General features: G+C 45.0%; 1 protein-coding gene across 1 annotated transcript in view; it reads left to right on the top strand.

Moving 5' to 3' along the window:
- LOC137433799 (matrix metalloproteinase-16) overlaps nucleotides 1–11979 on the top strand; it is a 155291-nt gene extending 143312 nt beyond the window's left edge. Inside the window, exons 8-10 of the mRNA XM_068126157.2 lie at nucleotides 1887–2037; nucleotides 8730–8845; nucleotides 9215–11979. Coding sequence (XP_067982258.1) covers nucleotides 1887–2037; nucleotides 8730–8845; nucleotides 9215–9588 — 641 coding nt within the window. The 3' untranslated portion in view covers nucleotides 9589–11979. The remainder of the gene's footprint in view (nucleotides 1–1886; nucleotides 2038–8729; nucleotides 8846–9214) is intronic.
- Nucleotides 11980–15048: the final 3069 nt, after the last annotated feature.

Consider the following 15048-nt stretch of genomic DNA (forward strand, 5'->3'; position numbering starts at 1 on the left):
CGCATTTCAACACTATCAAAGGAGCACAGTCCGAGGCCAAGAAAACTTTGGCCCATCACTCATGGGCAGAATTGCAATGCATGATCCATGTGATTAATATTATATGGTGGGTCGACAAAGCCCAAGAGATGCCAGGCTATGCAGATGGCCACAGGCTCGAGACTTTTTCAGTGCCATCAGAACTAAGAGTTAGCTTGAAAAGAGCTGCCCTCCTGTGATCAAGTGACATCCATTGTCAAAGACTATGTGGGAATTCTACAACAATAGAAGGAACACTTCAGAGATCTTCTCAATCGGGATTCAGACATTGATACCCAGACAGCCACCAAGACCATTCAGTACCTGCTCATAATCGAGCTCGATGAGCTACCAACCTTTGACAAAGTACACAAGACAATAGTTTAGATCCACAACTAGGCTGCTGGACCGGGTAGGTATTCCAAGTGAATCCTATAAGCAGGGAGGCACCCTCCTTTCCCATCGCCTTCGTCTTCTTAAACAAAGTGTCGAGGCCCAAGATGTCTTCCAAGACATAAAAGACAAGTTTCATCACCGTCTTCAAGAAGGGAGAAGATTCAGACTGGGATAATTTATCGTAGCATTGCCTTGCCCTCCATGGCTGAAAAGGTTCTGTCCAGGGTGTTCCTAAGTAGCCGTGGAGCAACTCCCAAAATTGTACTGTGGCAATAGACCCAGCAGAGGAACCGTTGACACGAGTTTTGCTGTATGCCAAGTCGAAGAGCAAAGTGGAGTGCTCTTCTACATGGTTTCAATTGGTCTCACCAAGGTCTTCGATTCGATGAACGGGAAGACTTTGTCATTTTGGGCTGCCCCAAAAAATGACTATCAGACAGATACTCGTGCACGATAACATAAAAGACACTGTCCTTCACTGCGGATCACAATCTGAGGTCTTCCCCCAACAAGACGTGTCATTGCCCTCGCACTTCTCCATTTATCTGTCACCCTTCCTCACCCACACCTCTATCAACCTAGCCAATGGAGTTGACATCCGGCACCATTTAGATGGGAAGACATTCAATGCAAGGTGCTTACAAGTGAAGACAAAAATATCCACAGCCACCGTCATATACGTATCTACAGTGCTGCCGACTAATACCAAAGCAGATACTTTTCTCTCAATGAAGCTAAGCTATGGCCAGTAAAGCATTGGTGGCCAGAGAAAGAGATCGAAGGACACCCTTAAAGGTAAAACATGAATCAATGTAGTAATAACATCAATACCTTGGAAGAGATTGCGGCTGAAACCCGCTTCACGTGGCCAACCACCTGGTTGGAGGAGGAATGCCTTAACTGGTTGCAGAAGGCGCACCTTAGCGTACCAACCACCCAAGCGCTGTGTGTGTAGTTGTAGATATAGAACAGAACTCCTAGGTTGTATTTTGTACCCACCAATTGATCTGTACATCAATACCCACCAATTAAGGGGTCAACTTTAGTTGCTCCATTTCATTGACATTTAGCTAAATAGCTGAATTGATCATTTTGCTCGATTGTTTACGGAATTGCCACAGAGAGCGGTTGAGTACTATTCTCTCTTTTTGCAAATAAAATGTCATGTTTTAAGACTTTATAAAGTGGCACAAGATGCCTAAAGATGCACTGTAGCGCAGTCCATTTAACGCCTAAGCTTTTGGGTGGGTGTGTCACCGCATCCCCAGTCCTCGCAAGGAAGGCCATTCCTTCAGGTCAATGGTACCTCAGATGTTAGCCTATATATGTTTGGCCGTCGGAAAGCTCGGTACGTTTGGCAATGGGAACGCTATTTAAAAAAAAAATTGTAGGTTTTGTCCCGTCATAAAGGCTCTGAGGGCTCTATAGTCATGTTTGCCTTTGAGTGAACATCTTGTGCTTTACTGCAACAGGAAATCGTTTTTGGGTTTTCAACACGGAAGGGATAGAACCAGGATATCCGCGACCCCTACGGGAACTTGGCCGTGGCGTTCCACATGATCGTGTCGACATGGCTCTCTGGTGGGACATCCCAAACAAGACGTACTTTTTTCGTGGAGACAGGTATGTCCTGAGACACAAACTGGTTTGCCTACTTGTGGTGTTGTTTTTTTGTTGTTGTTTTTTTTTTGGTGAGACTCGTCGATGAGCTATAACACAGAACAGATCAGGATATAACAGAAAAGACCAGTAGAAACAGGTTTAGCAGGTGAGGTGAAGGAGCGGGGAGAGGAATACATCAACAATAGGGTTGAGGGATAAATTAGAGGGGGACTTGGAGAAATAAGGGATGTGGAAAAGAATGAGAGCAAGTGGATGACACCAGGTGATCAAGATTGATACAGCTGCAAACTCTGCAAACTGGTAATAGGGGGCCATTGCATCAGCAGCACAGCTGTGCCCCCAAAATATGATGCAACCAAGCAGCCAAAGGCTGCATACGAACCACCCGGGGCCTCCATGCATTGTTAGGAGAGCAGAAGCGCATTTCCAGAGTAGAGTTATCTGGTCTGAGTCAAAACTAGTCATCTGAGAAATGGAAGGATTTTATGTCAACTGTGATGATGGATTCCATGACCTTGCTGATGATTGGATGTAAGCTGATAGATCTGTACAAAATACACACTTTGTGTATTTAAAAAAAAAACATGTATGTAAAGAGACATTAAAATTTACCATCAATGTTGGAATTCCAACCTTCGAAATACCACCCAAGCAATCCTCATAATTGTGGAACTTCCGTTTGCTTTGCTCCAGTCGGAATACTTGCAAATCTGAAATGTAATTTTAATTGTTTTGGAGTGGGTGCAAGATTATCTTAAACCACCTCGTGAAGATGTTTTGCTTGTTATGCTGTATTAATGTTTTGGAACACCCCCCCTCCCCCCCCCCCCCCCCCCCAAAAAAAAATTCTGTGCTTTCTGAAATCTGTAGCTTTAGCTGATAAAATGCTAATCTTTGCCTATAAGTTGGCATTATACTTGTGTGAGAATGTTAGATAAGAAATAGTTTATGTGTCGTAAATTCAGCTTATCTCGTAAAGATTTCTTGGCCCCCACCAGGTCGATTAATTACCCTCGCCAGCGGAGAGGGTGTTACATTTGAGTCCGTTTGTCGGTCTGTTTGTCCGCACAGAATAAATATGATTTTCCTCTGCAACCGTTGATCCGATTGACAGGAATTTTTCACCATAGGTGCACCTCCACCTGTATAATTTTTTCATGTCAATTATGACGTCATAGGTCACCTGGTACAGGCTCCATCTTGGAAAAACCGAAAAACTTTGCACCTCTATCTCCAAAAGCACTCCATAGAAAAAAATTGAGACATGGCTCATTGTAAAGAACTCTCCATGGGGAATAACATATTGTTATGAATTTTGGGGTAGGGCATATATAGATCCAGGTATATCTGCATAGGTAGGTGCTTCGACTGTCCTGATAGGGAACCTCACCTGTAATAAGTCTGTTTAGGCGGTACTTGTTGAATTATGACATCATAATGCACATATGACATCATCATTACATCCGCCACCAAAAGTGGATGGAGGTTATGTTTTCACCCCTGTCTGTCTGTTTGTCTGTCCATTTGTGCACAAGATATCTCAAAAGGTTGTGGACGGATTCAGACAAAATTTGACAGACGTGTAGCGTATGTGACAAGGACTAAATTATTTGATTTGGGTGAAGATCCGGATTCGGATCCAGCTACTAAAATTTTTTAAGTGATTCTTCACCATTGAGAGATAGCACCAAAACGATACATAGCAGGATATCTCAAAAAGTTGTGGACAGATTTGGACGAAACTTGGTGGAGAGGTTGGGTGTGTGAAAAGGACGATTTGATTCGATTTTAGTGAAGATCTGGAGCTGGAGCATATATAACATGATATTTCAAAAAGTTATGGACGAGTTATGAATAAACTTGGTGGATGAGTTGGTGAGGTGACAAGAACAAGCCCATTATATTTTGGTTCAGGTCCGAATCCAGATACGGCCTACCAGTGGGATACAAAACGTAAATTGTTCACCAGGCGGATGTATGCTCTCTACTGAGTGCCGTTCTAGTTAACATACACTTCATGACCAAAAGTATATGGACACCCGAACATCAAACATCCCATTCCAAAATCATGGGCATTAATATGGAGTTGGTCCCCCCCCCTTTGCTGCTATAACAGCCTCCACTCTTCTGGGAAGGCACTGTTTCCACTAGATGTTGGAACATTGCTGTGGGAATTTGCTTCCATTCAGCCACAAGAGCATTAGTGAGGTTGGGCACTGATGTTGGGTGATTAAGCCTGGCTCGCAGTCGGCGTTTCAATTCATCCCAAAGCTGTTTGATGGGGTTGAGGTCAGGGCTCTGTGCAGGCCAGTCAAGTTCTTCCACACCGATCTCAACAAACCATTGCTGTATGGACCTTGCTTTGTGCATGGGGGCATTGTCATGGTGAAACAGGAAAGGACCTTCCCCAAACTGTTGCCACAAAGTTGGAAGCACACAATCGTCCAGAATGTCATTGTATGCTGTAGCGTTAAGATTTCCCTTCACTGGTACTAAGGGGCGTAGCCCGAACCATGAAAAACAGCCCCAGATCATTATTCCTCCTCCACCAAACATTACAGACTATGCATTCAGGCAGGTGGTGTTCTCCTGGCATCCGCCAAACCCAGATTCGTCTGACGGACTCTGCCAGATGGTGAAGCATGATTCATCACTCCAGAGAACGCGTTTCCACTGTTCCAGCGTCCAAAGCCGGCGAGCTTTACACCACTCCAGCTGATGCTTGGAATTGCACATGGTGATCTTAGGCTTGTGTGCGGCTGCTAGGCCATGGAAACCCATTTGATGAAGCTCCCGACGAACAGTTGTGCTGATGTTGCTTCCAGAGCCAGTTTGGAACTCGGTAGTGAGTGTTGCAACCGGTGACAGACGATTTTTACGCGCTTCAGCACTCGGCGGTCCCGTTCTGTGAGCTTGTGTGGCCCACCACTTCGCGGCTGAGCTGTTGTTGCTCCTAGACATTTCCACTTCACAATAACAGCACTTACAGTTGACCGGGGTAGCTCTAGCAGGGCAGAAATTTGACGAATTGACTTGTTGGAAAGGTGGCATCCTATGACGGTGCCACGTTGAAAGTCACTGAGCTCTTCAGTATGGCCCATTCTACTGCTAATGTTTGTCTATGGAGATTACATGGCTGTGTGCTTGATTATATACTCAACATCAAAAGAAACTTATCAAATCTTTAGAACGACACTCATTGAAATCCTCCATGCAAAAATGAAAAATATTTGAACACAGGTAAAGTTCAGCTGTCTTTACTAAACACATGTCAATAAACAAGAGGTTGCCTCAATTCCCCCCCAAAAAGCATGAACATCACAAGGGGTGGTGCAACAAAAGTCACAGCACTGCAACACAAAGGCATGCACCTGAATACAGTCAAACCAAAATGACACAGGAATAGACACAACACTCCTAACAGTCAAGGACAGAATGACAGCAGTCCTCAATATCGTGTGTGTCCTCCCTGAGCTGTGATGCAGGCTGTACACCTCCGACGCATGCTCTGTACCAGGCATCTGATGTGGTTCTGGGGAAGTCTGTCCCACTCCTCCTGCAAGCCTTGAATGAGCATTTGCCGATTGACAGCTGTTGATCTCCTCAATGCAAGACGTCGACCATGCTCATCCCATAAATGCTCAATGGGATTGAGGTCAGGGGAATAAGGCATCCAAGGCATCACTTCAACACCCTGTTCCTGGATGAAGTTGGTGGTCAGGCGAGCATCATGGGGTCGAGCGTTGTCCTGCTGGAAAACTGTGATGTCAGGATGAGCCTGGATAAATGGCAGCAGATGAGGTCTCAAAACTTCATTGACATAACGCTGACTAGCGAGATTGCCTTCGATGATGACCAGAGGTGTCCTGAAATGGGTGGAAATGCCGGCCCATACCATCACACTGGGTCCTCCCCAACGATTGATCTGGCGAATACAGCATGATGCATACCTTTCCCCACCTCTGCGCCATACCCGTTGACACCCATCAGCAGCATGGAGGCAAAATCTGGACTCATCGCTGAACAAGACTGCACTCCACTGTTGCTGTGTCCAGCGGCGATGCTGCAGACACCATCTTAGTCTGTTCCGCCGATGCACTATGTTCAACACTGGACCTCTGCAAGGATGTCTTGCCACCAGGCCCCGACTTCTCAAGCACCTCTGCACAGTGGAGACACTGATGCGGTTGTTGTGGCGAACTTTTGTCACTGCAGCTGTTTGCGTCGCAGGGCGGAAACGATCACGAAGATGCTACAGCACAATCCAGTGGTCTTGGTTTGGGGTGGTTACCCATGGTCTTCCTCTTCGTGGACCATCATTCACAGTTCCAGTTTCACCGTAGCGCCTGGCCAGGTTGGAAATTGCAAGCTGTGAGCAACCAAGACGTTGGGCAATTGTTCGCTGGCTTACACCAGCCTCAAGCATCCCAATTGCCCTTAAATGTTGTTCAGATGTCAGGCATGGCATCTGAATTTTCTTGTTGTTTTCCCTGTCAGAAGCCTCTAGAGTGACTATGGACAGCAGTAAATGAATGTCTAACCATGAGAACTGAAGGATTTCATTATGAGGGTCATTATTTAAAGGGAAAGATCCCTATACAGAACCACTCAAGCATGCCATTGTTGATCAACCAGGTGATTGAAGTGAAGTTCCCGTTACATAATCAGCCATTACAATTGAAGAAACGTGTTTTTAAAGCTGCACATTTCAAAAAATGAAAGTGATAAGTTTCTTTTGATGTTCAGTTTATATACCTGTCAGCAATGGGTGTGGCTGAAACAGCCAAATCCACTAATTAGAAGGGTTGTCTGCATACCTTTGGTCATGTTGTGTATGTTATTCGCCATGGAGAGTTCTTTATAATGAGCCATGTCCAATTTCTTCTACGCAGCGCTTTCAGAGATATAGATGTGCAAAGTTTTTCGGTTTTTCCAAGATGGCGTTCGTACCACGTGATCTATGACGTCTTAATTATTATTACAAAAAATCTACAGGTGGAGTTGCACCTATGGTGAAAATTTCCTCTTGATCGGACCAACGCTTGCAGAGAAAATCATATTTATTCTGTGCAAACAAACAAACAGACAGACAGACAGACAAACAAACAGACTCAAATGCAATACCCTCTCCTCTGGCAAGGGTAAAAATACAAAATGAAAATTGATGATTTTATGCAGCCTTGACCTTTCGATCTAAAAAAAAAAACAATAAGCTTCTAGCTTTTGATTGGTAAACCAATTCTGACCCGATTTGCAAATTCTTAAAATTTCACATCAATTGGATGAAAATTGACGATTTTATGTGACGTTGGCTTTTGACCTTTTGATAAAATTATTAATTTGCCTCCTCCATATTATCATAGTAAAGCTTTGATGAAAATTTGATGACAAAACTGAAATGGTTAAAAAGTTACGTCCTGACGGACACACACACACAAACACACAGACGGACAGACACACACGCAGAAGTGATTACAAAACCCCGTATCCTGCTGTGCACGGGACGGGCTAATAAGGAGTTAATATGGTCATGGACGCTATGGTCAAAGAGATGGGCAACTGTAACTGCAGCCCTGATCCTATGTGCAAAAGGAAACACCTTCACCTGGCTTGAAAATAACACAATCATCACCAGTAACTGGTCAAAGAGTCATGTGCTTATTACACATCAAAAAATGATGGAATTTTGACATCTCTCCTACATCCTGAAATGCAGAGATTTTTATGCAATGGATGAATAGATCTGACGTTTTTTGCATAAAAAAAGATCACATTCAATGCCAATCATTTTCCCCAGCCACACCAAGAAGCAGATTTTAACCCCTAAGAATACGAATTTCAGCGGCGGCCTTGTTGTGCGTTCACGGGATTGGCATCCAAAAGGTTGAGTCCAAATCCAACTGAGATCAACAGTACGAAGGACATGAATTCTCAGCTTCTGGATACCGATCTAGTCTTAGGAGGATTTCCACTCTGATATCAGATCGAATCCTTCAAAAGCCCAGCTGGCTCACTCGTGACCTTTGCTGCTGTGTTTCACTTTGAATATTTGCTCGATTATTGTAAACTTGTTTTAGCCTGGTGTTGGCTTAGCGGTTAGGGTGCAAGCTTGGGATCCTAGGATCCTGGGTTCTGAATCCTGGTCGATCGCTGAATCAACCAGGGGGGTTCACTCAACCTATCATCCTTCCGAGGTCGGCAAATTTAGTACCAGCTCACTGGTAATTCCCTGCGTGTCGCAAGAGGTGACCAACAGGGTTGGCGGCAGGAAGGGCATCCGGCCGTAAAACATTGCTCCAAAAAGGGGACCCCGGTGCCCGAAAAAGGCCAACCCTGCTCTGCGGGGAAAAATGGCCTCTAAAGGTGTTTCTATTGTAAACTTGTTGCAAGAGTAACTTAATCACATGATGCCCCCACCTCACCCCCTTTTAGTTTAGCAAAGACTACACAACATAACACAGCCACAAACTCTACCTTTAAAGTGTTGTTTTTTCATTAACACCATGTATCTTTGATCACTTTCGGACCGATTCAATCTCTCACCGAAGAAGTAGTTGAAAAATAAGAGGTTAAGAAGTAATTGTAATCAATTGAAGAATCACTACATTTGGTCACGGTGTCCTCATAACAGCTTTTAATGAAAATCGAAGTGTGTTTGTTAAGTTGTGCTGACAGCTGTTCTTGTGTTGAAGGTACTGGCGATTTAATGAAGAGAAGCGAACCGTGGATGCCAGCTACCCCAAATCGATAGACATTTGGAAAGGTGTACCCGATTCACCCAAAGGTGCCTTTGTGGACAATAAGGAAAGTAAGTGAAACCCATATAGTATTGCGAAAGACAAATGGTGCCAATGTGTGTGACCTTGCCTGAGGTTACAATCTAGTGTTTTTGGCATCGTGGAAAAGCTTGGCAGTGGGGTGCAAATGAATCCGGCAATTTCTGTCCCTCGGAGAGCTTTTTTCACGCCTGGCTACGCCTAAGCAAAGGGTTAGTTCAAAATAAGTAAGCCTAAGCCTTTTACTGGCACAAAATCGAGCCTAAAACTTTTCTCAATACTTGTCATATGATGTGCAAAACGGAAATTGAGCAAATGCTTTAGCACCTGGTCTCATTGTCTCATTGTCTCATTGTCTCAATGTCTCATTTCCCTCTCCCTGTCCCGCATTTGTTGTGCAGCATACACCTACTTTTATAAGGGCAAGGACTACTGGAAGTTCAACAACAAACGGCTGCTCGTGGAGCCTGGGTACCCAAAGTCCATGCTGCACGACTGGTTGGGATGTTCTCGTGCCCCGCATGCCCGGGGACCCGTGGCTCCCGGACTGCCGGCCTTGCCCGGCATGGACGGGGCGGTGGCCGTGGGTAGCGGCGTCGCCGGTGGCGGCGGCGGCGGAGCTTCGGCGAGTCCCATGAACGTTGTGGCAGTTGTTATCCCATCGACATTCGTGGTGTGTGCATTAGCACTCGCGTGTACGCTGCTGCAGCTAAAGCAGAAGGGCGCACAGGCATACGTGGCACGGTGCAAACGATCCATGCAGCAGTGGGTGTGAAATTCATTCTTCATGGTGAACTTGGAGACCGAGTGTGAACATGGACGCCAGTGCCAGCGGTCAGGGTAAAGTAAGCGGACGAGCGACTAAATACGCCGGCAAATGGTCATACGAGGCGAAAGGTGATGCGAGGCCAGTTATACCAGGTGACACGGTTTCTTATCTCATCCTGTTCATTTTTGGTATGAAGCCCCAAAATTGGCGGTCGCCGAGAGACGAAGTGCACCAAACGTTTTTGGGATCAGGTGCAACTGATCGTGCAATTGGGTGCAACAGCCATGGAAGGAAAGGGGGCAAGGGGGGCAGTGCAGCAATAATGGAGGAGTGTAGTGTGGCTGCGATTGCTTATCGGTAAAAGGACATCCGGCTTTGTTCCTAAACACACGTGGAGGTGAATCAATATGGAGGTATAAAATACCTATTATAATCAAACGTTCGATTATTTTTCCATTTTCACAGTGGATCCATAGGTGTTAAAGTGAAGATCCAAAAGCATTATTGTTTAGGAGTCTTTGGAGAATAAGCATATACACTTTGGCGAGTTGAGTCAATGAGCGAATGTTTCGTCTTTGGTTTCTTGGCCTTGGTTTACATTGAGGTTTCTGGGATGGAAAACCGAGCGTTTGCCTTTTCTTGTGCGGTCTGCAGATTTGAGTGTGACCTTTACGGACTTGGATTGGATTGCCATCGAGGGGCGATGTCTAAACTGCGCGATTTGTGATGCATAAGTATTGGGAATTGAAATTGGCCTATGTAGACCTTTTGCTTGGTGATTCACCAGTCAAAGGGCAGGGTATACCCTTCGCCACTGTTTACCCTTCTCATTAGATGTGTGGTAAAATTAATGACATATTAACCGCCAGGGTTATAACTCCTGCTGCATTTTGGAATGATGATAAAACAGTTCACGTTTATTGTAAGGTAGATTTAGGGGTGTTGACTAGGCGACGGGTCCTCACCCATTTTAAATTTTAGGCTTCTTCTTTCGTATGCGGCACGTGCTTGCGGGTAGCATCATTTACTGCGGGCACGGCTGTGCCACCGATGTAGTTCCCCTGGTAGGTTAGAGCAGGAATTTGTAATTTGTTCATGGTGGCAGAGGTAGCTCGCCTACCCTTCGCGAAGGACACCGTGGGATCATCAACGTCCACCAACTAAGGCCGTCAGACAGGTCACCCAGTTCAACGTCCATCTTGAGAGACGGAGCACACGTAGATGAATCGCCTTGTCTGCGCAACACCGGGATGACAGTTTCAGTTGCAGACTGTTGATGAATGAGATCCTAACAGTCCGTTTCCCCTAGAGCCGAAAGGGGCCTTGTCAAATTGTAAAACCTTGCGCCAACGATCCAGGCCATGATTTTCTGAGTGCACGATGTAAGTAATGTCACCCGTTAGTAGTTGGATGGCATGCGGTGGTCAACCGTAGCACTTATTCTGAATCCACTTGAAGAACCAACAAATATTCCGCCAAACTGCAATGCCTCGCGCGTTGCGCACCGGTAGTTGGACATGATGGGCCGACGTACACGATGCTGCAATGTTTTATCTTTGGGTAACAAATTTTAACCTCAAGCCTGGGATTGCGATGGCACTGCCATTCCTAATAACAGCGACCCTCAAGGACCTGTGCAGGTGAGCATCGCTATTGGGTTTGCTTCCTCGATGGCAGTCGGGCACATTATTTAGCATCGCAACACCTGTTAGTGTAAAGCTTTCATACTACCCAGTAAATCTTCACATCAGTGATGTAGTCGAGAAAAAGTGCACAGAGGCCTTGTTATGAAGGTTCAGCGTACCGGGCACACACAACATGAGCGGTTGTGTATATAACAAACATTACTGAACATAAGAGGAACCAAACTTTTCTTTTTGGGGGGCATTCTTGCTGCAAGTTTGGAGTAAATGTTGGATTGAGGAGCACATGCCCCAAATACTCCAGTATTTGACATTGCGGATTATGTACCTGCGTCTTCCAGTGGTTGATCAGAATTTTTGTTTTATATGTATTTGACCAGTTTTGAATTCCTGAGAATACCAAAACGTTTCTTGGATTTCGAGGCCTGTCCCCTGATGCCAAACACTCGACAGCACTGGATTCCCCAACGCTCTCTTTGCTCAATGATGATTACTCCGCTCCGTTGTGTCCAATGGGGATTTGGATTCCTTTTTTCTCCTACATCTCATTTTAATTTCTACCATGGTACTCTGTACTCGTGCATTTAAAGGTGGGAAGGATTTAAGGTGGCCGTCTGCCCAACACTGTACAGTTGATGATGATAGACTTTGTACTTGCACCGGAACGATTTACACTGATGCGAGGCCAGGAAAAAACCCAGTGAGTTGTAATGACATGTCGATTGCAATGAAAGGCCATTGTGCCGAATCATCATTTGTGTGTCTCACTTGGGCACTGCCATATATCTGTTCAGGGGAGAACACCATTTACCACCACCAACTAGGCACCACCAACTAGTATAGCTTGTCGGCAGGCAAGGCTCCTGAGGTCTGACCTTTCCACCATGAATGGTCTTCATCCGGGATGGTGCGGGCACTGTGGGCCGGGTGTTAAGTATTTTCCCAAGTTAGGGGGAGGCATCACATGACTGTGGTATGCAGATGGTGAGACCTAATGTTTTTATCAATGTGAGGAAGTGATTCTTCATTGCAAGGAAGAGATGCCTCATCCAAATCCCAGTGATTAATGTCATCAGAGACCCATGCACTAATACGAGGGACTTTTATAAGGTTTTAGGAATGCGATATTCATCAGCAACCTGGAGCCATGGTTGTTTGCTCATAAACTTACATGTATGCTTATTCTATGCCATTAGTTTTATTAATGTAACATTTTTCTTGTTTCAGAGTATAATCCAGAAGTTTGTGCATCATATGATTATGGATGTTACTGAAATTGAGCATCGAGGTGTTATCAAATCTATATGAAACGGAGATGCAGCTCCAATGAAATCCACTGACGCATGGTGGCCATTTATGGTGAAGGTGCATCCTCATAATTCCTACCATCCAATACCGGCTGACTTTCAGCGTGAACGAGAGACCCAAGGGAAGGTATTAATTTTGGAGGATTGTCGCAGTGAGGTCTAAGGTCACCGATATATCACAGAACGTGGAATTTCGCAACACAGCATATTCACCATGTCCAGTATCTCAGTAAGATAGGTCCCCTGAAACACCGGCACTCAATCCTGGTGTCGTGCAATGAGCTACTAGGATTGTGCGATGCAGGCCAATTGTTTCACTTATCTGGTAACTGCTGACGAAACGTGGCTTCACCAATATATATATATGAATGATCGTTTTAAGGCCATTTTCCCCGCTAGAGCGGGAGTTAGCCTTGCGGGCCCCATGACAATCGTGGTTCCCTGTTTGAGGCAATGTTTTTATGGCCGGATGGCCTTCCTGACGCCAACCCTTGCTCACGCTCTTACGGTGCGCAGGGATATGGTGTACCTATTCTAAATCGGGGTACACACCGTGGTCATTCATCCCAGCAAGCTGGTTCTCAATTTGCCGACCTCGGAAGGATGACAGGCTGAGTCAACCCCCCTGGCGTTAATTCAGCGATCGACCGGGATTCAAACCCAGGATCCTAGGATCCCAAGCCGGCACCCTAACCGCTAAGCCAACACCAGGCTATTCATTCATATTATTTTCAGACTTGAATTTTGAAGAGTATTTGCAAATCAGATCACTGAATTTAACCACCAATTATGTTTGAGGTCAACAAAGGCAAAAAGGTCAACATTGGCCAGATTTCTAAAATTGAGAATTTTTTATCTGTTTGACTTGACATTTGAAGAGGATTTGCATATTTGGTCATTGGTGGATACGCCGAGCGGTAGCGAACCCGTGACCCGAGCCGTTAGCAATGGAATCCGGAATCCAATGGAATCCGTTCACCAATGGGATCCGGAAATGAAATTGGAATCCATGCAATGGAAACTCGAGGGATCGCTCCCACCCAACAACTTTGCAGCCCACCGCTTATCCATATCGACATTCGAAGTCTTACCTGCAATGGTCGCCATTATACTGGCATAGACAGTTAATTGAAAGATGAATGGAACAGGTGCATTTAAGTGAAGGCGCTCGACACATTGAAAATTGATTTTTAAAAAGCAGTTGATACGTCTGCTAGTTAGTTGCTTTCGTTTACTACAACTTATGATGTGCTGCACATGGATGTTAGGGTTCATCTTGGGGCCTTACCTTACCAATGTACTGCTTTCAGGTCACAATGGTCATCATTGTAACTGTCTCTAAAGGCCCTCAAACCCACATGCTCCACCTGAGAGTTGAAGTGATAATCTCGACTATAAAATCAGACCCATTGTGCCACACACTCCTACCTTTTGTGAGGAAAACACAAGCTTAATGACAACAGGGGTCGTGATCGAGTGGTAACATTTACCATGAATCTCGATCCGATTGCCTTGTGCAGAAAACGTCCATCTTTTTAACCTCAAACACTGCACTTGATGATTGTGTTAATTTGTTCTCTTGCATCGGCCCAAACGCAACGTTTGAAAAAGACCAGTTGGTGTAGAAACAACCAAGACCTCCAAGCTGTGCAGTTTGAGCGGAAAATTTCTCAAATATGGTTCATACTTTTACTCCGTTTATCGATGGATGTTTGGCAAAAACAACGTCACCTTCCAAGCCTCCGACGTCTGCCACTATTTGGCAACCTGAGCCAAAATGAAACTTTTAAAGTTTGCATTGACTTTAGCCTCATGGAGGAGCTTGTGCATACGTCACGTCCAGGACAAAGAGAGTGTGTATGTTTACATGAATTACTTGGACATTTTTGTAAACGATTGGAAGTTCCGCTTCCCTGGCGAGGAAGCGTTTTTCGATCTCTCCATGTCATCAAAGTTTAAGTATTTTCCCATTCGTGTCTTTGTCAAAGTTCCACTCGTTATTTTATTGTGTATGTGTTACTGTGTGTTTCTAGTTAGTTTTGGTTTGTAATTCGTGCAAACTTGTGTATAAGTAATCGTTTTCTGTTCGCACCGCGTGCGCGGCCTGGTCTCTCGAGGCTTTCCCTCCCCCTGTCGGTGTTTTGTGAATTTAAGTTCTTTCCTTCGCTGTATTGCTTGTTTCTTAGATTTTCTCTTCTCTCCCTAACTTCCCGAACATCTACCCTTTGTCCAACGTTTTAAATACTAAAAAATATTTTAAAAAATATTTTCTTCTCTCTTCGCAGGCCCCGCCCACGTGTGCTGTTGTCTCGCACCACCCCATTTATCTCCTTTTCTTCCACCTCTTCCTTCCATCTCCAGCCGATACTCACCTTTCCAATTCTAGTTTCCACCACACTCATTCAACCCTTTCTCATTCTTTCTCAGATCCACACCCTCATTTCAGGGAATTTTCCCAGATTGTTTTTTCACAGTTTTGTTTAAAAAAATTTAAATATGCTTAAACTTTCCCCTGC

Source organism: Myxine glutinosa, chromosome 10, assembly GCF_964187855.1.
Source record: "Myxine glutinosa chromosome 10, kmMyxGlut1.1, whole genome shotgun sequence".
Lineage (NCBI taxonomy): Eukaryota > Metazoa > Chordata > Myxini > Myxiniformes > Myxinidae > Myxine > Myxine glutinosa.